This window comes from Myiozetetes cayanensis, unplaced genomic scaffold (genome assembly GCF_022539395.1).
Source record: "Myiozetetes cayanensis isolate MyiCay16 unplaced genomic scaffold, myiCay2020 scf21, whole genome shotgun sequence".
Classification (NCBI taxonomy): Eukaryota; Metazoa; Chordata; class Aves; order Passeriformes; family Tyrannidae; genus Myiozetetes; species Myiozetetes cayanensis.
In genome coordinates, this window is record NW_026087423.1 from 9490937 (window position 1) to 9517610 (window position 26674).

The following is a 26674-nucleotide window of genomic DNA, read 5'->3' on the forward strand; positions in this document are numbered from 1 at the left end:
CTGTGGCACCCAGCACACATGCACAGCCATGCAGGGCTTGGAGAGCACACAGCTGGAGCCCAAGCCCTGCTGAGATGTTTGCAGGGTACGGGGAGGTGTAATTAATTTCATTAACATGGAAGATTCAGAGCACTACAGAGGAGAGAATAAAGTGCCTCATATCGTTAATGCTTCGCAGAGAACAAAGCAACAAAAAATCCACCTGGATAACAGATCCTTGTATTTAATAATGGTGCCAGCAGGTCACAGAACGGCATGATTGACTCCAACCCCTAAACCCTGCCTTGTACCTCACACACACAAATCTGCCTCATCTCCTCATCCTCCTGTGGCCAGAAGGAAGCTGGAGCTGCAGCACTGAGGCATGAGTGATGCAGAGCTCTGGGCTGGAGTGCTGGCCGTAGCACCCAGTGCACGAGGAAGCTGAGCAGTGCAGCATCAGATCCACAAAGGATTAGGGCACAGGAGGTCAAACCTGATTACCTGCCACTGAGGGGGAAGAGCTAGAGAGGAACTGTTCCGCCTGGGCAGCAAACAGGAACACAGCAGGATCAGATCAACTGGAAATGGGACTTCATGGGCGGCAACACCACAACTTCGGGGAAACTCCCTTTCTTTCAAGGTGAGCAGTCACCTTCCTTACTTATATGCAAAACATTCTGAAGGTGTGATGCACACATAGAGCTATTTATTATTTGAAAAAAATGTGGACAAATGGCAGCAACCAACTCTCCCTGCAAGCACATCCTTCTGTCCAGAGGGACACGACAGCTTGAGAAATAACTACCTTGTCCAGGACACACAGAGCAGGCTGCTACAATCCTGGCTGCCAGAAGGTGAACTAGTGCAGTGATTTTCCAGCAAAGATCACCACCCAAGTCCAGTGCAGATCTGCCTCCCCAATACAGTCTTAGCCACCTTCCTCCTCCGTGCACAAGCAGGTAATTTTTGCAGCTGCACCCACCCCTGTGCAGGATCCAGCACTGGGGGACAATGCACCCACCCAGCCCGACTTCCCTGCTCCTGACTGTGACACTGGTGACGGCATCTCATCTTCCCACACAACTGAGCCACAGGCTGCCTACAAGGAGCAGGGACACAGACGCTGAACTGGAATAGACTCTGACACTCAGATTAAAAACACATTTAGAGGATGGTCTCATCAGGACTTCCCGTCTCTCCTTAACCTTGATCCCCAGGTGCTCAAGCTAATAATGCTTCAGATGCTCTACGGTGGGAAATTCTGAATTGCTCATTAGGCAGCCAAACCACATCAGAGCTATTCCGGGGAGAAAGCACTGGGAATCTTTACAGGAACCTTTGGACTGCGAGTCACAGTATTAGCATTGATTTTAAATGAAATAATGGTCCCTGCTGTGCATTAAAAGCATTCTTTATAGAAAGCCAGCAAGGTAGAAAAGAGCCATTGTACCCAGAGCCTTGGCATGCCTCCAGGCCCCTCTGCTCTCCAGTGAATGGCAGAGACGCTAATAAAGGCAATCTTCACCTCCTCGGCGCTCCACACTGCCCAGTGTTTGCTGTAGGCTCAATGAGACATGATGTACTGTCTAATGAACACGGGAAATTAGCCATGCCTCTCTCGTCCTGCCTCAAGATGCTATTAAAGAGCTTTCAAGGGTCGAGGAAAGCTTTCACCTAAGAGGAGGAAAGCTGCTGGCTGCGTACAGCTGCACACAGTGGGCATTTCTGTGCGGATACACACGCACTGGCACACACAGCCTACCTTCCTTGTCACCAACAGCGGGGCTCCGGCTCTTTCCCCTGGGACTGCTGCTGGGCTGCTGCTGCTCCTTCTCAGGCTGCTGCTGCTGGGGTTTGCTCGGGGGCACGTCCTCACGGGCAGACTCGTGGGCTTTTGTGATCTGCTGCTGGTAGAGAGCCAAGGCATGGGGAGGTACCTGAGGCTTCACGCTTCCACTCTGCAGTATCCCCTCTGAGAAACCTTCAGAAATCTGCAAAGCAGTAAGAATTGGTGACACTTGTCACGTGCTGTTGACATTTGTAATAGTCTTGGAGACATCAAGATGTTATGAGAAGCCCCCGTCCCATCACGGCAAGTCTTGGCAGGGCAACAGGGTTAAAAAGCTCACCAGCAATAGGAGATTAGGAAAGCCCATGTCAAAGAGTATCAGCCCTGTGCTGGTGCCACAGGAGAGACTCAGACTTGTTTAACCCTCTAATCTATAGTTACGTGCTCATAGCTTTTCTCAGAAGTTACATTACAGCAGCCACATCTTCACCTGTAATATGGGAAACTGGAAGAGCAACAGGAACGGGTCCTCTCTGAGCACCCAAATCCCAAGGTAGGATTTCCTCCCTGCTCACCCTGTGCTGCTGCTCCTCTGGTGCTGACCCTGGAAATACCAGGATGTGATTTGCCACAGCCCAAGCCAGTGCACCAGGAGGAACCGTCAGCCTTGGAGAGTACACGTTCTTTCAATTCACAACTACTGGGTAGCCAAAAAGAGACCAAGCAAAGCTCCTTGGTGAGGAAGAGCATAAGTACTTCTTAGGTGGTATCCTTCAAGCACATGAGATGAAATGCAGGGCTGGGAAGGTGCACTCTTGCTTTTTAAAGCAATGGGAGGCAGCAGTCATGTGGCAACGAGAAGCTTTTTCTGTCCAGACCTCCCACGACTTTCTGATAAAAGAGCTCAAGAGACATCCAAACACTGCTGGCAGAGCTGCTCCAGCAGCTGGGAACATGCTCCGCACAGGGAGCACCTTGCCTGCCCGGGGGCTTGCACCACCCAGGCACAGCTCTCCGTGGACCAGAGGCCATCCCCAAGGACAAGCACATCCTTGCAACCCTGACGCACACCACAGAGCCCAAGGGGAGAGCATGCACGAGGCACAGGCAATCCCTGTGCTCCCAGTCCCGGCCCTCTCTGGTGGGGTACTCACGATGGGAGGGATGGCAGCAGCTCGCTGCTTCAGCTGCTTCAGGTCCAGAGGCTTCTGCGGCGACGAGTTGAGCCTGGCGTCGCTGGTGGTGTTGAGCAGGCTGGGCCGGGGGGACAGCAACCTGGAACCAACACACTCACGTCAGCAGGGCAATGCCAAGGGAACATTCCAGCCCATGTCCCAGCCCACACCCTGCACCCCTGTTTTATGCTGCTGAGCCTAGAGATTCCCCTGCTGGGAATCCAGGCTCAAAGTCCCAGAGCACTTCATGCTCAAATGAGACCATTACATCTGGCTCAGCAGGCTCTCAAGCCCCCTCTCCCTCATTCCCGCATTATTCCAAGCAAATACGCTGTTGTCCAGAATAAACCTGAGGGAGAACTGGAGCCTGGAGCTGGGCATTATGGCGCAGGGTGACCAGTTCAGATTTCATTTGGCCATCATGGTACCCTCCGGAGTTCCCATGTGGTGCTCACCCAGAGCTGGGGATTGGCCCATGCTCCTCTTCAAGGACTGTCTTTTATCAAGGTGCTAAAGCCAGGACAAGCCACCACATGCAGGCAGCTGGGGCGCTCGGGTCACTTGAAAGACGAGAGGCTGGATTTGGATGGGATTTGGTGCTCAGCAGCCCAGCAGCTGTGCAGCCCTGCATTCTCACCACTTGCTCTTCCCCTTGGCTGTTTGAGCTCCCTGGTAGACACTCAGCCAGCCGTGCAGGGTCCCTGGGCAAACACAGTGGGGATCCCCATGGGATCTCCATGGGATGGAGGTGTGCGAAGCCCATGGGTCAAACCATCGGTGTGTCCAGCTCCCAAGCTCATGCTGAGACCCTGGGGACCACATCTCTCCAGGCCATCTCTGCCTTCTCTCTCTCCTGACTTCAATTTTTTGAAGCCAGTTCATAGTTTTCAAGCTTTACAGCTTGATTTGTTTATTTTAGCTGTTATTTCAGTGTTCTCTTCAGCCTATAAATTTCAAGGTCATTCCATGCTCACCCTTGGATGAATAAACAAGCGTGGCGGGGCCATGTGCGGGGAATAAACTCATCATGGTGCTGGGACTGCCCCAGCCCTTGCTCTGTGCAGCCTGGCACCAGAGAGGAAGGGGACCCATCTCCACATGGGGCCCAGGGTGCTCTGGTTAGGCACCCAGGGGAGACCAGGCAAGGGCCAGCAAATCTCAGCTTCTCCCTAAATAATCCCAGTGATGTCTGCCTGTGAAGCCACACGGATGTTATGAAGCCACGCTGTGGGGAACACAGGGCTCCTGGAAGGCTGCAATGCCCCAAAGTCTGCTGAAACACATGGCTGGGGACAAGGGCACCCAGCGCTTGTCCCTGAGACCTTCACGCCATGCTGAGCTGTGGCACAGCCGCCGCAGCAGCTGCTTTGTGCGCTCGTTGGTGCTTGCAGAGATGCATTTAAGCACCCTTAAAGGCCCTTAAGCACCCTCAAGATCCTCAGGTTTCCTGAATCCCTCCAGGATCCTGACACTTAGGAAACCAAAGGCAGTATTAAATTCATCAATATGCAAATTGCCTAATTTATTACATCCCTCCCAGCAGATCTTGTGCCGGACAATGGTACGTCTGTTGGATGTTCCGCTCTGGAAGTCACTGTAGGAATGACTCTCAGCATCTTGTATCCACTTGCTGCCAACCAGCAGCCTCCCAAATGCAAGCACAAGTGCCTAAGGATGGGTGGTGGCATTGGGAAGGATGGGAAAGGGATTTGAGCAGGAAGGGGTCAGGACACTCATGGCTGAGCTTCGATAGTGTAGAAATGTCCACTCCCAGGCATGAAACTTTGGGGATGACTAGGACACTGCGTTCCCCAGTGTCTACCACAGAGATGGGGACTAGTTTAATTTCCAGATGAGCCAACACACTGACACATGACCCAGCCAAACGTGACTCCATGCACAGCCAGTGGTTGTGCAAAGGCAAAGGCTACCAGATCTCCCCAACAGGTTCCCCAAGCCAGGGCCATGGCACCAACACGGTGCTGGCCCGGCAGAGTCCCTGCACCTATGGCTGAGCCAGCAATGGGATGTGCAGCCCAGGGGTGGCTCAGTGCAGTGTTTATGGGCAGATGTCTCTTCTCTGCACTGCAGGTCTGCAGTGGTGGCTGTGCATGGCCTCCCTCACGCGTCCCCACCCGGCGTGACCTCTCGCTGAACCACATCCCGGCCGCGCTCGCAGCATCTCTCCTGCAGCACTCGCCGCGTGGAACCACAGACAACCAGCTGCCTTCTTCAGCTTGGATGAGTTGAGGCTGCGCCTCCTCAATCCTGGACGTGTCTCTGCTAGTGTGAACCGCAGGACCCAAAAAAAGGCTGCCCCTACCCTGCACCCTTTCCCTCTCAGCGCGGGGACACCCCAACCACCCTCTGTCCCCTTCTGGGAGATGCCAGGGACAGCTTGATGCTTTCACAAGCGCAGGGAAGAGCACCCACGCCCCGCTGGCGCTGGGTGGGCGGGCGAGCATCGGGTGATGCGGCGACGGGGCGGCTCACGCGGCATCGCGGCAGCCTGGCCCTGCTCAGCGCGAGTCACGCTGCGGCAGCGGGGCTGCGGGAACCGCCTGCGGGACACCAGCCCTCGGCCCACGGGAAAGGCCGAGCCGGGAAGGGCGTGGCGGTGCCAAAAACTCTGACCCAGCTGTGGATCAACCCTGTGGGTGCCTCTGGGTTGGGAAGTGCCCAGTGCCAGCGTCAGCTGCAGCATTCCCATGCCGGCAGGCTCTGCTATCACCTGCATCTCATCGCCACGCCGGATAAGAGGAGTGGCCTGGGAGCTGTGGGACGACTGTTTAATGTTTAATATTCCTGGAAGCTGGTAACCGTTTGACAAGCGAGATAGGCGCTGACTCAGCGAGTATGAAAAAGTTGGGATGGAAAAGTCGTTCCCAAGACGACTTGCTCCTCTGCTGCTGGGAAGTTGGTACAAGCCGCTTGCTGTCCTGCTTTCGGTTGGGTTAATGCTAAACTGCAGGAGAACAGCCCCACTGGCCTCACTCTCCCTTGCTGGGAGGTTTTCTCCTGTCTGGGAAGGACGAGAGGGTGGGGAGGGGTGGTGCTGGACTCTGGCCACTGCTGGAAAGGAGCTCTGCAGCCAAGAGGCCTCAGCCTTGCCATGGGGCCAGGACCAGCGGCATCCACACCATCCCTTGGCATCGTCAATGCTGCTTCCAAGTGTTTGGCAGCAAGAGGGGCTGCTCCCCTGGGCCAGCCAGGCAGTGTGGAGGATGCTCCCACACCAGCAGCACTCACCCACTGGCTCCTGCATCACTCACAGGGAAGGCATGGAGGCCATTCAGAGTGGTGGGATGCATAACAACTCCCTCCAACCTCATCCCATTGCTTTGCTTAGTTGTTTTTTAAATAATCCCATCCACAGCACTGTGTATGGCCCAGCCCAGCTCTGAGGCGGTTGCTGGGCTGCTGTCCCTACATGCAGTGGCAGGGTGGACACAGGAGTCCTACCTGGCCTAGGATCCATTAGAAAATTCAGTGCTATGAGGACATGTGTATTCATATGTACTCTTTAAAAAACAGAGAACCCTCTCTCCATTTGTGAGGCTCTTAGGTGGGCAGGGGTCTTTGGGAAAAGCTGGGAGGAGAGCAGGATTTTCTACAAGGAAGCCAGTGTTTCTCCTCCCTGAGTCATCCAGGGTCCGAGGTGCCCTTGGCTGCCAGCCCCACGGGTGGGTGAAGGGTTTGGGACCACAGCGGCCCAGGTGAAAACACACTGGCATGGCCCCAGTAAACCTCACACAGCCCACATCATTCTCCTGTCTCTAGGGCCAGGATGGATAATTTGCCCCTACAGATCCAAGCAGCATCTCCGCCAAGGGAACAACTCGCCCCCTCTCTGTGCTGGGAACATGTTGCTGATGTGACTTTTCTCCTGCCAGCGCCAGCTCAGATAGAAACCATTCCCAACCCCAGATGCTGGCAAACCAGCACAACTCCACTGTCCCCAAGGGCACAGCCCGCTCCATTGCATCACACAGATGGGCAGCTGCCACCAGCACACGCAGTGGCTCTGCACCCAATATCTGCCCATGGCCATTTCCCAGTAGTATCCGTATGTTGGGACATCACACTGCCTGTTGTGTCACAGCCCCTCTGGAAGCAACGGCCAAAAAGTAGGGGCACATGGGGACACAGCCGGGAAGTTCCTTTGCCTGGGGGAGTGCCTGAGCAGTGATATTCCCAAGGAGGAGCACACAAAGGCGCACATGAACACTGCAGCACGCAATGGAGATGCTCATCTGGCCCTTAAGCTGTTCACTTTTCCCCCCCTCTCCCAGCTCCTACCTGCTCTTGTCCACAGCATCCTGCTCGTCCATCTCGTCCGCGCTGCAGGTCGCGCTGGAGTCGCTGTCAGGGTTCACCCCGGGGCCTTTACTGCCCTTATGGCTCTCCTTCTTCTCAGCCTTGGGCGTCCCCTCTGTCCCCGCTGTCCCTGCGCTGCTGACGCCGCTTTCCGCCTTCTTGTCATTCCCCTTGTCCTTCTCCTGGCTCTCTTCACTCTCCTCCTTCTTCACCTCGCTCTTGCAGGGCTCCTCGCTCACCTTCTCCTCTGGCTCCTCCGTTTTCACCACGTCCACCACCAGGTCCTCTGGCACCTTCTCCTCGCTGCTGGGCGGCTCGGGAGCTGCCTCGGGCGGGGGGCTGGCGGCAGGAGCGGGGTTGGCAGGGGGAGCAGCGGGAGCGTCGGGGGGTGTTGGAGCCTCTTCCCACTTGACTGCTGGTTCTGTGCCGGTGTCACCTCCCGGCCCGGGTGGTGCCTTGGCCCCGTTTTCGCCTCCTTCTTTGGCTTCAGGCCTTGGCGAGGGAATGCTCTCGGTGTCGGAGCTGTTATTTACTGCAGCTGAGAAAAGGGAAGAAATAAAAATAAGGATCAGCCCGAGATTCTTGCTTCCCATATCGCTGCCTCCACCCCCTCCCTTGGGAAGAGAACGCCCTCGTTCCTCTGAGGGGGAGGTGATCCCGGGGCTGGGAGAGCTGCACTGGGATCCCCAGATCCAGAGCCTACGAAGCAAAGGGATGTTCTGGGGGCCTCTCTGCTTGCCCAGCATGATTATTAACCCCCACCCAAACACAAAACCACACGCCCAAAAGCCTGGACACCAAGCAACTGGGAAGCTGGATTTTAAGGGAAAACCTTGGCTGCTGGCTGGACTCGCAGACAAGACCTGCTCCCTCCCTGCCCTCTCACCCATGGCTCAGGATCAGCTCTGCTGCCCCAGGACCGGGCACCTCGCTGGCACCGTGCTTGCTGACTTACGTCGCCCGTGTCCCTGGCTCTGCCACCCCTGGGGCAGCTGGGATCATCCCAAAACACCACACGTGTTTGTTGTTGTTTAAGCCACTGGTGGCAGAAGAAAGGAGGTCAGGGTCAGCAAAAGCAAAGCGCTGGCAGTGCTGCAGGACAGGTTAATTATTACACGGGAAGGATCCTTCTCAAGTCTGCCACCAGCGGCTTGACGTGAGCTGGAAGCACAAGCATCCGTGCACCGCTCAGAGTTCGGTGCTGCCAAGAGATTGTTTCTACAGCTGGGGAGAGGATTGCTCCCTCCAAGCCTTTGCCGGACAAACACGGTCAGGGCCAAGAGCACCAGGAGATTTCCACGGTCCCATCCCAGCACGTCCCCACTGGGCAGGGCTCTCACGCTCATGCCCAAAGGCTTCCTTGTGTGCATTCCTTGACTTGCCTCTCTTCACAGCAGCACAGCGCTGGTGAGATGAGTGGCACAGAGGGACTGTGTCCTAAGAGCTGTACATCAGAGCACATCCATACCTCCTCAGTGAAAAATCATGCCACACTCTCCAGGAATCTCAGCCTTCTCCAACCTTACTCACTTGCAATCAAGCAATAAGGTGCCCTGTCACGCACCCAGGACAAGGTTCACAGTGTGTTTGGCCATACTCTGCCACTTGATGCTACTCTGAATACCGTGCTGAAACACCCAATGGTGGCTCATCCCAAGCTCAACCAAGTTCTGAACTCCAGTGCACTCCCTCCAGATGCCAAATCCATAGACTACACCATAACCCCCACACTGAGTCCTTCCCCCTGTCCCTGGCTGGCCACATGGGCCCTGCAACTCTAAGGTATTGTCTGAGCATCCCCAAATGTCCCCCCAGAGCCAGTGGTCATCTCCTGCATAACATAATACTGGCACTTCTATGCCCATTACATTTTATCCCTATGTATATAATATACATTATATGCATGCTCATGCCTCTCCACAGCTCTGCAGCCAGCCCCAGCAGCAGAACAAGAGCCAATGCTTGGAGCATAAGGCTCGAGAACATGTCAAGAGATTTGTCTCTAATCTCAAAATCACATTGTTTCCTCTCAGGCACTCTTACAAGAGCAGTAACTACCTTTTGCTTTGCTCCTGTGAGTCACGTATCACCTGGCACAAAGATTTACCTGGAATCTGCCTTGCAATGAGTCACTTGCAACGACAATTTGAAAAGATTTCCCATTTCAAGTCCCATTAGCCTGGGTGCTAAGGCCAGGAACCAGTGTGGTGCCATAGTGCTGGTTAAGTTATTAAATTACTTTGACAGAAGTCAAATGGGCTATTGTTGGAAAATTGTGCACATTTTCTCCGAACTCCAAACTGCTGCACTTTCTAAGCGATAAATAGCTGAAAATTGTCACTTTCAAGTTGTTTCCTTTCTTTGGTATGGCTGGGATGGAGGAAAATGCTACCTTAAAAGGGAAAGGAGGAGGAAAAGACCTGCCATGCTGCATCAGCCTTGTTGGTGGGAGACCACGGCTTCCCCTGCCTTTGCTGCAGGGCTGGGCTCTGGGAACTCCACAGACCAGGGAAGCAGCAATGCCCTGCTGGGATGGAGATGGGTTCACACAAACCTCGACCACTTATCTCTCCTTGAGCCCATGATAAGCTCTGTGAAAGCCCACACTGGTGGCTGTCTAACCCTGCTGAGCATGCAGGGATCCTCCTTTGGAAGAAAACATCTAGAAATGTGATTTACAAGAGGCCCTGGGAAGCTGGGTGCTCTTGGAGAGCATGCTGACAGGAATCAGAAACCAAAGGGCTCCCAAAAATAGCCATCTGTCCAGACAGACACGGGAGGAGGGCAGTGATCCAGGGCACTCCTCGCAAGTGTGAAATGCAGAGGCATCCAAAACGCCATGAGTGCCTTGTGCTGTGAGACACCATCACCTCAGCATGACCTTGGGGTGACAGACGTGACCCCTTGTGAGTGCTGACATTTGCAGCTCCGGAGAGGCCATGTGTGGTGCCTCTCCTGTGACCAGGCAGCAAAGCCAGCAGAGCAGAGCACATTCCCCCACCACAGTCCCCAACCTGCCTCACCTTCCGCCTCCTCCGCCATCTCCTCCTCGTTGCCGCTCGTCCCCGACACCTCCATCTCCTCATCCTCAGCTGCAGGAGGGAAGGCGGCTTCTTCGTTTTGAACAGCAGCACCTTTTTTCTTCTTCCTCTTGGCGTTCCTTTCTTTCTCCTGGGGAAGAGGAAGAGAATAGTGAGAGGCAAAGCCCATGGAGAGGCATGTGGGAACAGAGAGCACCAGTCCTGCCCAAAGGGCCAAGATTGCTCCCACCACCAGAGACCCCCTGCCCTGGGCAAACCCTCTGAGTATGAGTCTTTGGGACCAGACTCATCAGCTGAAAGCCCAGCAGTGTGGTGTTACCTGGCCAAAAATTTGCCAGCCTGGCTCCAAATGGAGCTCCACCCTCAGGCAGCAGCGAGCCTCCATGGGAAGTGGTGTGGTCATTACACGTGTGGTCATTACACGTGTGTGACGTGTTATTCCTGCGCATTTCCAGGCTCTACCTTCAGCTACACATACCCGTGTGGCTGCGACCTGACGCTCATCTGCAGATAACAAAGTTGATGTCCCAGATACAGTCCAGCCAACATTTTCACGCACCAGCTTTCATGACCCCTTTGGCAGGTGCTGCCAAAGGACTTTGACTCCCATGCCAGGGCAGCTGTCCCTGGTGAAAGGTGGGGACGCTCCGGGCAGCACTGCGTCCCAAAGGGGAGCTTCCTGGTGTCCTGTCCTGCCCCAAGACAACCCTGTCCTCCCTTGCTGGGGCACGTGCCACAGCCACGAGGGTGTGGGCAGCTGCTCCCTCCTGCAGACCTAAAGGAAAAGTCTCGGCTTTGCTATTGTTTCCTGCTCTTGTTGCTTGAGTAAATATTACCAGTAGGAACAGGCTCATCATCTCCGGCTCTCCCTGCAAACCCCACATGAGTGACGTGTGTAGGACGTTTATTTACATGGATGAAAAGATAAAGCCGTGGTGGAAACATTAACTTTGCTGCTGGATCTCTGTGCTGTGAAGAGCTGGTCCCCCCCTCCCCCCACCCCCAACTTTTCAATCCTTTAGAAAACTTCCAGATAAAACAAACAAATACAACTGCTTTTTGCTTGGAAACGCTGCTTGCTCAAAATCTATTTTTATCAAACTGGGCAGGAGAGAGGGGAAAAAAGACACTTGAGAACAGGCTCTGTGCAGGCGCAGAGAGGTGGCGGGAGGAAGGCCGGGCCCAGCGGTTCCCTCGCCCCGTGCCGGCACTGCCGGCGATGCCGGTGCTGCCGGTGCTGCCGGCGTTCGCGCCTCTGCCACGGCAGCGATTCAGCAACAACACGTTTCTGTGTGAAGCAGCAGTTCCCCATCACGCTAATGCGGTGACAAAGCGCCGACGTTACTATGGCAAAGACTTCTCTGCCTCTTACTCACGGGTCCGTGACTCAGCCGCGGGCAGGAGCGGGCTCCTCGCTGTGGGAATTAGCTGGGAACCAGCCTCTGCCTCAGCACCCTACTTGGCCAGAGCCCGGGATTGGCAGCTGCTGGCAGAGCGGAGCAGGGAGTGGCCCTGGGGGCACTGTGGGTCCCTCTCCTGGCAGACCCCATCACTGGTACTTAGGGAGAATGAAATCCAGGCAGTAGATCCTGGTTACATCCAGAGATACATTCAAGGCCATCACTTTGCCATTTATCTTATGCTGACAGCTCCAGATCCCTTGAACAGTCTTGCTCCCTGCACCCTGCCCAGGAAAGGGCCCCATCCTGCCCTGCCTCTGTCAGCAGCCCCAGGGCCCCTACGGCTGGCATGGGATCCTAACCACAACTGTGTTGGACATGGAAGAGCCTCTGTGAGCCATGCCTGGAACCAGGCATCTCCCATCACAACAATGTACTTTTAATCCAAGTGATTGCCAACGAGGCCATGGGAAGGTGCCAGGAGCATTTGCTATGGCCACGCTGATGCTTAATTTGTGGTTCTCTACCTTCCATGGGTATTTCTTTGGGAACATCCAGGACTCGGTGCCACTCAAGCACTCTGCCTTGCCAAGACCACTGAGGAGAAGTGCTGTGCACAGTGAGGACACCAAACCCTGCACGAGGGGTCACTCCATGCTCCCTCCTCCATGATGTCTTTCCGGGCCACTCTGACAAACTCAGCCTCTCCCTGCTCTCACCACATGACATGACAGCAACTGCCCAAACAGTTTCCAAACCCTGCTACCAACACAAAACCATCACGATGAGAACCTCCCATCAGCCTCAGCCTGTCCAAAGAGCACGACCAGGCAGTCCCAGCCTGGTATCACACAAAGATGTGTGTTTGCAACCGTGCCAGGACTAGGTCTAACTCCCGTGCTCTGCCGCAGAAGCAGCCGACAGCAATGGGCAGAGGCAGAGCAGTGACCCTGCAGGAAGGGCCTCTCTGCCACTGCAGTGAAGAGGATCTCAGTTACCCATCCTAAGAGCAAGGGTCTGCACCAAGGAAAGACAGACACATTCATCCCTCAGAAGCAGAGGCCACCAGACTGCGCTCCCAAAGTAAGGAATTAAAGAAATGTTGCTCAGAGGAGGTCCAAAAGATTGGTTCTCCAAGCAAGACCAGCCCCAGCACAGGGAATAGCTTGCCCTCTTTCCTGCACAAGCCAAAACAAGCCCCAGCAGACACAAGCCCAAAGTGACAACCACACTGCAGAGAGGTCCTGGTGAAGACGGTGCCTAATCTCCAGCCACAAACAGAAAGAAGAGCTCTGAGAACACCGTGTATCCCAATGCCCTGCTTTCCTTAAATGCTGAGATTAGCGAGTGCAGCGCGCAGAAGGTCAAGGCTAAGTGACGTTGATGCCTTGGACACATCCAAGCCATGCGGCAGCAAAACCAAGCCAAAACACACAACAGGCCAGATAAAGCGAAGCCTCAAGGTGGCCTGACCCTGCCCCAGCAGTCACAGGCTGCCTGTCCCACGGTGGGGCCGGCTGGCAGGGACACCCCAAGCCATGGGTGTCTGCTTCCCATCCCACAGCAGTCACTGCCGCCGGCCTGGCCGCACAGCTCACCCGAGCCACCTGCACCCTGTGGAAACCTGGTGTCACACCTACCTGGAAGAGGAAGCTACAATATTAACGAGCCCCACTTGGGAAATGAATGAGATCTACTAATTAAGTTTACTCTCATTAAGCAAGAGGAGGAAAAGCAGAGCCACTGCGTTTCCCTGCACATGATCAGCAATAGCTGGTGGGGATGAGATCAGGGAATCATCTGTGGATGCCATGGCAAAACTAAGCGCTGCCACACTGCCTCGCCACGTGCTTCCTCCACAGAGGTCACGGCTGAACTGGGTATAGGATGGGATTTGAAGGCTCACTTTGCTTGGGAATATATTTAGGAGTCAGGAAGGAAGGTCTATGGCAATTTAATCTCAGTTGTTCTTTCATTTTATTCAGCTTTCTGGCATCTGCTGTTGCCACAAAACAATAGAGTACAATAAATAACAGCTGAATGTTCATTGTTTCTTCTCCACGACCGAATCCCACAGCCTCCAATGCTCGAAAAATAAAATGATGATGCTGATATAAACTGCAAGTGAGAGTGAGCAATTAGACTGGAGAAGTCTAGCGGCTGCCTTGGAGGGACGGATGCAGGGAAAAATGTGGTTCTGCAGAAAAACACTTCCGTGATATAATTTCTGCAACATTAGGGAGCAGAGTAAATTAATACACACCGGCTCCACTGCCAGTAAAGCTGTATGATCTTATTTCAGATTCTCCCCAGTAATGAACAATGATATCTTTCTAATGTAACTTTTTGTATTCAGAGGGCTTGATGCACATTTCATTCCAGTCTTTATATGGGTCTGGGGGTCTTTTACATAGTTTGTTTGCTTTGTTTCTAAAAACAATTTGGTGAAACATGGGAACACAGGAGTGTCTCTGTGCATAAAGAATTAATAAAAAAGAATCACTGATGTCTTCTCTTTCTCTCATTCCTATAGACTGACTAGGATATTAAATTCCTGGGTGAGTCATTGAATGTTTTCCTGTCTTTCTTTTTACTCTTGCAGTAATAGCTTGCTTGGAGAGATTCCTGCATTGAACATTGTCCTTTGCATTTTCAAAGCACCCCTTGGGGGTTTAGCCATGTGAATTCTATTAGCCAGAAACTGGGAACCCCAGGATACTCCACAAATGAAATAATTATAATCTTTAGTGGCTCTTAGCAGTCCGAGCTATCTCCAGAACACCAGACAAGCCCCACTTCACTCACACCCTGCACCACATGCCAGAAGAGAAGCAGCGTTAGCCCCTTCTGATGGGGAAACTGAGGCACAGAGCGATGTGGGCATCTGCTCACAGCCCTGAAAACAACCAACACCCGTGTCGGGACCAGCCTTTCCTCACGTTGTCCTAAATCCCTGAATTTCTCTGAGGCAAACTGGTGATTTACCAGGTAACTGAGGAACCTGCAAGGCACAGAGTTGCGTGGCCCAGCCGGGCTCTCTGCTCACCAGGGCGGAACAGCACAACCTCACTGAAGTATTTGCGCAGCCAGGACTGAGCTCGCATCCTGGCCAACACACCATAGCCTGCTCCTCCTCCTGCTCTTTATCTCCCCACAGAGAGGGGAGATACCAGCCATGCTCCAGACACCCAGGCATCTCCCACACACCAGCTCTGCCTCATCCAGACCTCCCAGGCACAGACGGGTGTACAACCCTTTCCCGCACCACTCTGCAGTCCCCACAGCTTTCATTCAGGAAGATAAAAGCCCCCCCTTGGCTATGGGAAACATCCAAGAACTTCCTAGGAAATATCCACGGTGCCCTGATGTGGGCTGGTACGGGGCTCTCACCATTTTCAGTTTGTGCTGCTGTAGGATCTCGTCCAGGTTCTGCCTCTTCTTGTAGTTGAAGTAGAAGTTTTTGCACTGCGACACGGTCTTGGAGCCCACCATCCTGGCAATGGCCGACCAGTTCCGCCCATGCTCAAGGAGACCTGTGGTTGGAGGAGGGAGAAAGGAGAAGGGTTTTAACACCAGATGCGCTCATACAAGGGCAGCATTATCCACGCAGGATGGGAAACATCCTCCGTACAAGCCAAACTCCACAGGAACAATACGGTCACTAGCACCTGTCTGAATGGCTTCTAGGCCAGGGGATGACCTATGAGAGCCTGTTTGTCTTTCCAAGGGGAAAAAAGGCACTATGACGACCGCCTCTGGAATAAAATACGTCCCACAGGCATGTCTCGGCCAGCCACAGGGCTGTCACGAGGATGAGCAGTGCTTCCTTCCCTTTGGGACGGCTGCAGGAGGTGTTGGCACATCCAGGAGAACTTGGGACAGCTGCTCTCAGTCCCTTCCACAAAGCAAAGGATCTTCCCACCGTTTCTACCCCACTGACAATTTCAAAAGGTGTGACAAGGCAGTCCAGGGGTTTGAGCACACAGCCCTGTTATGGATGGGGAAGGAGAGCCCAGGCAGGTGAGTGTCAGCGCTCCGGCAGAGAAGTCCCTGACTGGGAAGAGGCGTGCCGAGGGATTAGTGCTGATCACAGGCTCATGAGCAAAGGCAGCTTCCCAGGTCAGGCATCATGCCAAGGGCTGGCAATCCTGGCCAGATGGTGCCACCCGAGCACGGGGCTCCTGCCAGCGCTGGGGCAACCCAGCAGGGTGGAGGAGGAAAAGGAGGAGGAAGGAGCCAGTCAGCACCCTGTGTCCTTGTGGTCTCTGCAGGGGTGTCTGAATACCCTTCATCCTGCAGCTGGAGGTGGGAGTCACAACCACAGCCCAGGGATGCGTGCAGTGGCACCCTGATCCCTCCACTGCAGGCTCCTGGAGGTGACCTGGGAAAGGACCATCCAGGCTTTCTGGGAAATAACGTCTCACTGCCTGCAATTATTCCTGGTGTGTGGCTGGTCCTTCCTGTGGTGTCTGGTGGGGCTGGAGCTGCCACCAGCCTGTGGGACACTGCTGGCCTGGCTGGCTCCTGGCTGTCCACGTGATGCCACCACCAGGCCAACAGCCCCACCAGCCTTCCCCCACACCTTGTGAGGACACAGGACACAGAGGCTGTGAGCCCAGGGGCACTACCACGAAAGGTGACTTCAAGAAGAAAACCAAGAGGGAATGAACCTGCTAAGAGCGTCTTCCTCCTTCGTTGGGGGATTTTCTGACCAGAAGCCACCAACCACAGAGCATGGGAACAGGCACTGACCACTAGGTCCATAACCAACCCCTCCCTGGCTGCTCTGACACCATGGGGCTCAGGACCACAGTGAGACCCACACTGGAGCTCCCGTGTGTGGCTCTGTTTGTGCCTGGGAATGTGGCAGCTGTGCCACAGCCCTGCTGCCAGCCTCCAGCCAAGCTGCTGCCATGTGCCACTTCTGAGCCCCAGGCTGGTCCTAAGTGCCAACCCAACCTCTGTTTCAGCCCAAAAACAAACCTCAGGGACTTATCTCAGTGCAGCCACAGGCAATAGGGCCCAAGGGATGCACCTCTGGCAAGGATCTGTGCTGTGCCCCTTGCACAACGTGGAGGCTGAGGGTATGGCTGGATTGAATAAATGGCACTATGTACCCACAGAGAAATAAAACCCCCTCCCTTCCCGCTTCCCAGCTCCTGGAGAAAACCAACAATACCCAGCACAGCAGGAGTTAACATCCAGCCAGTGCCTGTATCCTGCCCGTCCCAGCACCAGGCTTATCAAATTGCATGTACAAGGCATCTCACGCACTGAGCACCAGAAGGGCCCTGGCAAGCCAAGAAACAAGTCTGAGCTTTAACTCTGCAACTCCCAGCCTTGCTCAGCCAAACCCACGACCTCTGTCACCCCACTGGTGGGCTGGGACTTCTTTAAAATAATAATAGATTAAAAAAAATCACATCCGGCCACCAACTGTGAGGTAACGAGCGAGGCAGGAGTCCTCCCCCCACCGCTGCTGAAAGCTGCAGGGGAAAACAGGACAGTCCCCTGTGTCACAACCCATCCCCTCTGACACAACCCACTGCTGCCGTCCAAAGCAAACAAGCAGCTCTGTCCCTCTGCTCATCGCCACGCTGGTGGCCCAGCACCAAGTGTGACAGCCGGGGCCAAGGCTGATTGCTGCACCCCGGGCAAAGCCCCAAAATAAAGACACTGGCAGTGGTGTGGATGTGCCCTGAGCTCCAGTGCTAATGCGGGAGAGATGCCACACAAAGGGACCTGCCATGGCAGAGCTTGGGGCTAGGGGGGTGATGGACGTCAGTGTGAGCGGTCCCCAGCATGGTGTGACCTTTGCCAGCCACAGGCAATGCCAGCTCCTGGCTGTCCTTCCTGCCGCCCAGGCTGGCTGTGTCCCTTCTCACCAGGACGCCGCCGGAGGTGCCTGCAGCTGGCTGGGCAGGTGGCCCATGCTGGGCTCGGGAAGAGGAGGAGGCGCCTGCCTGCAGCCCCTGCCCGCGGGACCAGCAGGGAGCCCGGCTGCTCTCCTCTTTTTGCATTAAACCAGAGCACAACAGCAACACCTGCTTCCCACACTGTAGTTATCTGCACACTTGGAAGGGACCAGTCAAGACACTCCACGACCTGCCAGTAAGATCCCAGCTCGCCAGGCACCTCAGTTCCATGAGCTCTGTCAGCACAGCTGCCCCCAGCCCCTGCACCCCCAGCCTCTGCCCTGCACTCCCTGACACGCCTGCCCTGCACGGCAGCAGCCAGCCCGGCACGCCAGCCCGCCTCGGCACCACGCGGCCCTTCGTTCCGCATCGCAACTGAAACTATGACTAACCGAGTTATCAGATCCTCGGGAAGGCTGCGCTCCTCGGCTCGGGGCGGGGGCTCCGGACGCAGGGTCTGCCACAGGCAACTACACACAACCTTGAGGTTAACCCCATCCTTCGGACCCCAACACCCGACTTACGTGCTCCAGCTCTGGCTCCAGCGGGCAGGGAGCGCACCTGGAGTGTGCAGCGGGTGGGCTGGGAAGGACACGGGTGCCAGGGCACTTCTTCAAAGCCCCCCCAGGCACGGCAGCCCGCTGCAAAGCGCCGCGAGTGCTCCGCTCACACCCTCCCCACGCATTTCGCTTTCGCTCCCTCGCAGCAGCCGGAGACAGAGAAGAAAGCAAAGCCGGTTCCTTAAATCCTGGGGGCGAAAGGATTTCAGAGCCATGGGCGGCCAGGAGCAGCGAGCAAACGGGCACCGAGGCTGGAAACCAGGTCACAGGCAGCAGACTCCTGACCCCGATGGCAGAAGTTGGTGGGAACACATGCTCCGGCCCCAGCGCTCTTCCCTCTGGAGCGAACAGCGTTCTCCGCTCTCCTCCTGCTCGCTCGCCGGAGCGCTCCAGCCGTCTGCAGCCGCGGTTGTTAAGGTGGATGGAAGCGACGCCAGTATTTTCTCCCCTACCTCACCTCCTTGCTCAGCAGCTTGGGGCTACGGGGAGGCTGTGCAGTTTCAGGAGATGCCCGACGTTGCCAAGAAATAATAATAATTAAAAACAAACAAAAAAAGGCAGGAGAAAGGCGAAGGGGCGGGAGCGCGGCAGCTCCGCTCCTGCCAGCCCGGGGACGGGGAGCCGGTGCCGTCGGTATGTGGCGGAGCAGCGAGCAAGCTCTAATCTGTTCCTCTGGCTGACCCGGGGCTCGTTGCATCTGAATGTGACCTCTAGACAGAGCATTAATAACGAACGTGGCGCTGACCCAAGCTGACAAGGGGTGCGGCGCTTGGCACCCGCTCCCGCCCTCCCTCGCTCACTTTCTGTCTCCCTCGCTCTCGGCTGAATGTCAGCAGCAGGGGGAGGGATCCAGGAAAACAAAGCTTGGCTAATAGTTTTCTCCGCTCTCAAGTGAATCAAAGGCGCTTTTCTTTAGGGACGTGCGCGCCGGCGAGCCCAGTGCCGCACCGACGGGGTGCCGTGGCGCCCCAGGACACCTCAGCCCTGCAGTTGCTGCCCTGGCAGAGGAGGGATGGGGAGAGGTTTGGCACCAGTCTCGCCATGGGCGGACCGGGGCTTCTGCTCCCGTACAGCAAGCGGAGGCTGGAAGGAAGAGGAACGGGGTACAGTGCTCAGCGTCTCGGGGAACAGAGAAGAAACCCGGAGGGGCAGCGCGGCGGGCGAGGGCCATCGGCTCGCACCCCCTTGGCTTTTTGCAGCTGGGATTTTTTACCAGAGCCATTCCAAGGCTTTCTGGCACAGCCGCCCTGCTCCACCCAGGGTTTGGTGAGGGTGGAGAAAGCCCGTAAAAGGGTCCCTTAATGGGAGTTTGCGTGGATTAACAAGGTTATAGGGGAAAATCCAAGTGATATCATTCCCTACACCCGACGGTACCTGGTACGATGCTCCAGTATCTCCTACACCCACACACCCTCTTGGGAGTGGGGATGGAGGTAGTTCTGGCTACACCACAGCCAAAATGTGCCGCAATCCCATTCCGGAGAACGACCAGCACTACTGAGTCAGCAACACCACCCAGGGCATCCTGAAAGCGTGGTCGGCACCACTTTCCCGCACTGACCTCGGGGTGTCACAGCGTGTGGGAGAACCAAGGCACAGGGAAGGTGAGTAAATTCTCCAGGGTCACAGATCAGTGGGTGGCAGAGCCAGGTGCACACCAAGCTCCTGATGCTGTGCCAAGGGAAGCAGTGGGGACGGTGTGTGGGGGGCGAGCCCACACCCCTGCAGGTGCTGGGGCTTGCTGGAGGGACCGCGGCACAGGCAGCTGGCTCGGTGTGCTCTCACTACCATGGTGGGGGATGCCCTTCCTTCCTTGGGAAGGCAATGCTGGAACCAGCCTGCCGCATTCCCAATGGACCTCTCCTTTGGCAGCTGGATACAAGCAGGCCTCTGATGTGCCATGGCTACAAGGCAGCTTGGAGCTGAACTCCCCAGCAGCTTTCACACCCACTCTGGAGGGAGGCAGTGCCACCAAACGAGGTTTGGGCATGGAGCTGGGCCCCCTGACCAGCTCAGCTCTTGAGTCAAGTTCCCTCTCCTCTGTCCCTGGCTGGAGACCTTCAGCTCCCAGGTCTTCTCTTTGAAAGAGATGGTTCCTGGACCGTGGCATTTACCTGCTGCAAAACATCAAGCCCTGTGCCCTGACCACAGACCTGTCTGGCTTTTCTACTCCTATCACAACCTTCCTTTTGTGCTGTGCCCCCATCCTCTGACCAAGGGAGGGGACAGGAAGTCCCACCTGGGATGCCCGCTCTCTGAGAGGTGGCATCACCTCCTGTCCAGCCGGGACACTCAGGTCTCCAGCACATGGCAGTGAGCACGCACTGGGCAGCCGCTGCTGGTGGGCCCAGCTCTCTCCCTTCACCTGGTTCGGATATTATTCCTGCTCCCTTATTGTTGAAAAAATAATGCTCAAAATTAAAATGTAGGCAGCAAATTATAGTAATTACCCAGCAGTTCCTCCTGACAGGCCTTTTGTGTTCCATTCACTCACACTCACTAGGCAAATCCTCACAGTTTGCTCCTACACACTCGAAAAATGTTCAGCCAATGGTGTCAGAAAGCACAGCCCCGGAGGCATGACAGGCAGCAGCACTACAGGCATGGCCCTGGGAGTAACATCTTGGCTGAAGGGCAGCCAAGCCCCAGCCTGGGATGGCAGGGATGGGACTGCAGCTGACCACAGCCTCATCCAGGGTAAGTGTGGCTAATTCACACCTTGGATGCAGTTTTGCCCTCGTGGCACCCAACCTGCCCCATCCCAGTCATTTCCAAATTTGTACAAACTTGATGGCAAGCACATGCTGGCACTCTGGCTGTGGCCACTGGAATGGGGAGGTTGGTCTGTCCTTGCTCTGAGCTCCTCTCGAACCCAGCCTGGACAGAGAACACCTGGGTGGAAAACCCCAAGGCACATCCCACCCCAAGGCCAGCCAGAGGGACAACACGCAGTGACCAGCACGGGCTGCAAACCAGTTTCTCAAGCCCACTTTTACTGCCATCAGCAGGTTTTACTGTTGTAAATATCTCTCATGGGAGAGGGGAAGGCTCCAACACGAGCACAGGGGAGATGAAAGGAGGAAGGTACAGAGCTGCCAGCTCCCCAGCATCACCTGTGCTGCAGCCAGCTCCTGTCTTCTAAAGGTGTGGGGAGGTGGCTGGCTTCTGACATGGGCTTTCCTGTCAGTGTGTTTGGTTGTGGCTTAATTTGAAGATATCAGTATTTTAAAAAAAGAAAAAATCTACTTTATTTTAGTTTTGTGAACAGAGTGGGACTGGGGAAAAAAATGGTTCATATCAGTCCAAAACTCAGATGAATTATTGGCAGCACTGAAAATCAGCCTTCGAAAGAGTGCCTTTGGCATTCAAGGGAATTTTTTACAGCTACCCAAAAGTAACTATTCAGTTACTGTGATCAGCATTTTACATTCGTGCCCAGCTCTCCTCTGCCTCATCATGATGACTCCATCCCATGGCCTTTCCATGTTCTCGGCCTGGGAAAAGGCATAAGGAGCCTGAGGTTGCCTTGAGGACAAGGAGCACAGAGCCTGGGCAAGGCGCGGGAGGACCTTGGCAAGAACCTGCCACTTCCACCCGCCTCTCTTCAAAGAACAAAACCACTTGTTAGACACCTGGGGGAAAACCCCGAGCGGGGCGAGAACAGATACCAGACTTTAAAGACTAACAAAGGTCATGTCGAAACCTCCCGGTTCATGGAGTTCAGCTCCAGCACTATCGCAGCTGCTCTGCAGCGCTGGCACAAGCGGTGACACTCGGTGGAGGGGCTGGGGGGACAATAAACCCACCCACTGCTCCAGGCTGGCGCTTGCCTGCTGCTTGCAAACTCCCAGCCTACCTCAAACTCCTGCCTATGTGGACTCCTCCGGTGGGTCCCCCAAAGGCAGGAGCTGCCTAAACATTGCCTTTTAAGGAGCAGCCCCATCCCGCTGCTGAATGCCTCTGCACCCTGCCCGGCGGCAAGGCAGTGGGTGCTGCCCGCTTCTCAGCTTGGGAAGGGAAGGGGGAAATCCTCAAGCAACTCCAGTTAAACCAAAACCCCCTGCTATAAGGATCACAGCCGTGGCGCAAGGAGATAATATCAGAAAAACACCTTCCCCTATCGTTACACCAATCTCTGCACATTTTGACAGACTACTGAATCGAATTTTATTGCGTAATAAAAGTGTCATTAAGCAAGAACTTTCCTCTTGCTGGGTTTTTGTTCCCCTATTTAAGTTTAATAATGTGGTACTCCCCTTTACTGTCTCTCCCGGCAGAAACAGTCCTGCCTTCTCCTGATTGGAAACTCCCTGTGCAGCTCTCTGTGGAGAACAGGCAACTCTGGTGTGTCTCCCTGTCCTAGGGCTGTTTTCTCTCACCTCCCTGAGCACAAATGACACGGGGTTTCATGCCACGCACAAAAAACCTGAGGGTTGACAGCAAGGCCCGGCTGATCTCCCACCTGGCAGGTGCTGGGAGCAGCAGTCACCCTCCCCATCTGCCAAAACACCCCAGGGTGGTAGGGCTGACTTTCCCTGGGACTCACACCTTGCTTGTTTAATTCCCTAAACCACCAGCTACGGGCTCTGACTGGTACCAGTACAGGGAGGAGTGTGGCTGGGGCGGCCAAGTCCTTATGGTGAGGGGACGGTGCCCATGTCTTTGAGCCCACCCGGTGCAGGCCACCACCTCCTCTGCCCCTGCCAAGCCGTGCTGGCAGCAGGCTCTGCCGCCACCTCCTCCAGCCTCTGAGATTACCTCCGGAGTTTCACAGTCACTGTGAGTCGGAAACCCCCACCACACAGGTCCCTGGAAATGCCAGACAGAGCCAGTTCGAAGCATTAAAGCGGCTGCTTCCTGGCAAAGGGGAATTTGGCTTTTCTGTAGAAGTCTGGTGTTGCAATCTCAGTTTCCCAGGTTGTAACGAAGGGGGAAACATCAGCCATTGGGCTTCATACCAGCAAATCTCCCTGCCTCCTCCTGGCCCCTGGGCTGGAAGAGTGCTACGTGCTCCCACGCTTCATCCTTCCTTCACACAGGCTTTGGCAGCTGCTTTTAAGACTCCTTAAGCGCACCTCCAGCATTCAGCATAAAACAACAAGAGGCACTTTTTAACAACCAGATGCTGATCTCCAAAACAAAGCAGCGCTCAGGAAAGGTCCCTCCAACAACCCTCCCCTGCCAGCACCTGCTCGCCCCATAACTGGCCCCCGGCCAGTTTGCTTGATTAAAGTCTATCTATTAAGTTTTGCGACTATAGAGAGCCTCGCTCAGCAACGCGCAGGATTGGCACAGGGTTGTAAAGAGGGTTGGAACAGCTTAAAGGCGAGCGAGCCAAACACTTTGGGATATTCACAGGCAAAGTAATCCAAGTCCACAGCTCCCATCGGCACCTGGGCAGCCGGCGCTCCAGAACGTGTAATCGCCCTCCCGGCAGCAGGTGCACTTTCCAAGCAGAGCCGAACTTGCTAACACGCCTGTTTGCCTCTGCCATCCCCGAACAGCACTCATTTCCATTTTAATTTCCCATTTACAATCCTCTCCGGGCCAGGAGAGTCGGCAGCGACGCAAGCGGGATGCACGGGCTGGGGATGTGAGCTCGACAGCCCATCAACAGGACGTGACTTTGGCAAAAAATTAAAGCCCTGAACAAGCTGGCGCGGGAGCGGCACGAGGAGGGGAAGTGGCAAGAAGGTCTGTGCTACACTCAGCACTTTTTAAAAACGGTCTCAGCAAAGGCTCTGAATCAGCTCCAGGATGTAAAGTCACCCCACGCTGCCCGCAGCCCTGGCTCTCGAGAGCTCCCCAACACGTGTCTGAGGAGTGCTGGGGTTCACTGGTCTCTCTTTAAATTCCAGAGCTGTGAACACAGGCAGACACTCTCTGTGTGCCTGGAAAAGGTCACAGCAAAGGCACGAGGCTCCAAAGAGCAGTGAAACTACAGGCTACAGGTACCATCAGCTCCAACAAGCAACAGGTAAAGTGCCTTCCCCATTTCCTACAGCCGACTCCTGCCTTGTGGGACACACGTGGGCTCCAGCCACAGTCCAGACATCCCTGGTGTTGGCACAGCTCCCTGGGGCTGGAGAAGCTGAGCACGCTTCCCACATCACTGCCTGGGAACAAACCAGCAGCAGGACAGGCAGGATCTGTCCCTGCAGCTCAGGACCCACCAGCCTGCACTGACATCAGCAGTCAGACACCGTCCATCCCTGATTGCTCAGTTAGCTCCAGCACAGCCAAGAGGAGAAAGAAAATAAGTGTCTCACCTTTTTTAGCCGTCTCCATCTCCTCTTCTGTCCAGCGAGAGCTTTCATTCATTTCCAGGGAAGCTGAGAAGGAAGGAGGAGAAAGAGAAGTCAGCTGTGAGCACGACCCAGCAAGCCCAGTGAGCTCAGAGGAGGTGTCCCAACACCCAAACCCTGTCCCATGCACTGTTCCCTGGAGGCATGACAAAACCCCCATGCTGTACAGAAGTGCTTCCACAAGGAAGGCTGTCATGGTGCAGGTTCTTGATGCTTTTCCATGCCACAGCACCCCACACACAGTATCCCCCTGGGATTTGCCTCGGTGATGCAAAACCTCCACTTTGGGCCTGGAAGCAAAGCCAGATGGCTCGAGGGTGGCAGCAGATCTCCTGCTGATTTGGTGCCACGCACCCTGGCCCAACAACAGGTACCTAAGAGGGAGCCGGCTGTGGCTGTGCTGTGGAGGTGGCAGACACAGGGTGGGACCGTCACCCTCAGCACAGACAGAGAAACAGCGTCACCTTGGTGGAGACTTTGGCTGACTGCATGTCAAGGGTGTTGGCCGTGTGTGACTGCGGGCTCCCTCTGTGCCATCACCGGGCTCTTGGACAACAACTCCGAGCCACTTCCAGCAGCAGCGGGGGCTCGCCCGGAGCAGTGCCCATGGCAAGGGGACACGCTGCTCCAGCCGGGAGAGGTGGAGAGGGGCGTCAGCATCCAGTGCTGCCCCACTCCAGGCGTGGTGCTGGGGACACCAGGGTCCCGCATAAAGCCCTCACTATGCACCAGTCCCGCTGGCAGCCTGGCACAGAGCAAACCCTACAATAACAAACCGGGGGTGTGAGTCAGAGGCAAAAAACAACTCGGTAAGGAAACAGATTTCCGGCTCAGGCTGCCAAGGGGTGATTACTCTAAACAACAGGCAAAGCATTATTTCAACAGTGATGAGAGATGTTTTGACAGTGTCCTTTCAAAATGGAAAACAGGCTGATAGGTCCAGGATAAAGAATATAGGCGAGAAGAGAAGAAAGAATCTCCCAAGAAGCTCTATAGGAAGCTGAGACCCTGTGGGAGGACAACGTGGGCTCTGATGCCCACAGCATTGGGCAGAGGAATCTCCTTCACAGCCGGCTGAGCACGACTGCAGGTGTCACCTCTCAGAAGACAGCGCAGGCCACTGCCTCCCCCAGAAACGCCGTGTCCCCCCTGGGACACCAGCCAAGAGGGAGGGAAATCGATACCTCACCGCTTCCCCGGCTGCAGGCAGAGCCGGGGCCGCGACGCTCGTTTACGTAAAAGTGAGTGTCCCCAGTGCTGTGCCGGCCCTTGGCTCAGCTGGTGATGGTTGTGATTGTATGGTAAAGAAATGTCACAGAAACGGCCTGTTTGGTTTGATTAATGGCATTGACTGAGGTTGCACAGTTATGAAACAGATGCCTACGGGGAGCTCCAGCGCGCTGCAGTTAAACCACAATACGGTTTTGTGTTGTTTTTTAATGTTCAATTGGTATTTAAAATGCAATAACTTTCTTAGCCAACCTAAATTAAAGCACTATTAGAGAGACATAAAGTGAAACCAATTGCTCAGATATGTCACTGGAATTGATCCATTCCTTTTTCCCAATTTAACACGGTCTAAAGCCTTTTCTCTGTGTTCGCAGTGAAGTTTATCAAGGACTCTGAGATGCTCGGATAAAAAAATCCCTCCTAAGTTACTGGCATTATCTGCTGCTTCTCTGCAGCACTGCTGAACAAGTTGGAGGGAGAGAGCAGGGCTCCGTTGTGCTGGGGACTATTTATATCGCCTGTATGAAAACAGAGTGCTCGCAATCAAGGCTTCAGCCAGTTGTCAGCAGAGAACAGGGAGGCGAAACACCTCCGCGTGATTTATAGCACATGGAACAGCACAAGCAAGAAACTGCAGAGCAAGGGAACCGAGAGGAGTCACCCTGCTTTTATTTTTACCTGCCTTAGGTAGCACAGCAATAATTTTGCACTTTGATAAGAGCAGAAAATACAGGACAGGAAAATCATCCAAATTCCTCGATGCATCGGCTTCTCTAAGTCAGTACATGAGCTGTTCCCCAGGGTGGACACTACTGATGCTGCAGACCCGAGAGGCAGATGCACCTGACGTGGGGTTGTGGATGCTGCCATGAATTCCCATCTAGTCCAAGACAGGCATGGCAGCATGGAATGGCTATGGCCAATTGCCACGTGTGGCCACAAGCTGGTGCAGTCCCTTGG

The 26674-nt window shown here is 55.0% G+C and overlaps 1 protein-coding gene across 10 annotated transcripts in view; it reads right to left on the reverse strand.

The window, feature by feature from the left end:
* NCOR2 (nuclear receptor corepressor 2) overlaps positions 1 to 26674 on the reverse strand; it is a 234915-nt gene that overhangs the window by 31363 nt on the left and 176878 nt on the right. For all 10 annotated transcript variants that reach the window (XM_050318213.1, XM_050318212.1, XM_050318211.1 and 7 more), the window contains 6 exons: positions 24449 to 24511; positions 15095 to 15237; positions 10287 to 10434; positions 7246 to 7801; positions 2926 to 3046; positions 1745 to 1973 (listed from right to left, as the gene is read on the reverse strand). In XM_050318213.1, coding sequence (XP_050174170.1) covers positions 1745 to 1973; positions 2926 to 3046; positions 7246 to 7801; positions 10287 to 10434; positions 15095 to 15237; positions 24449 to 24511 — 1260 coding nt within the window. The remainder of the gene's footprint in view (positions 1 to 1744; positions 1974 to 2925; positions 3047 to 7245; positions 7802 to 10286; positions 10435 to 15094; positions 15238 to 24448; positions 24512 to 26674) is intronic.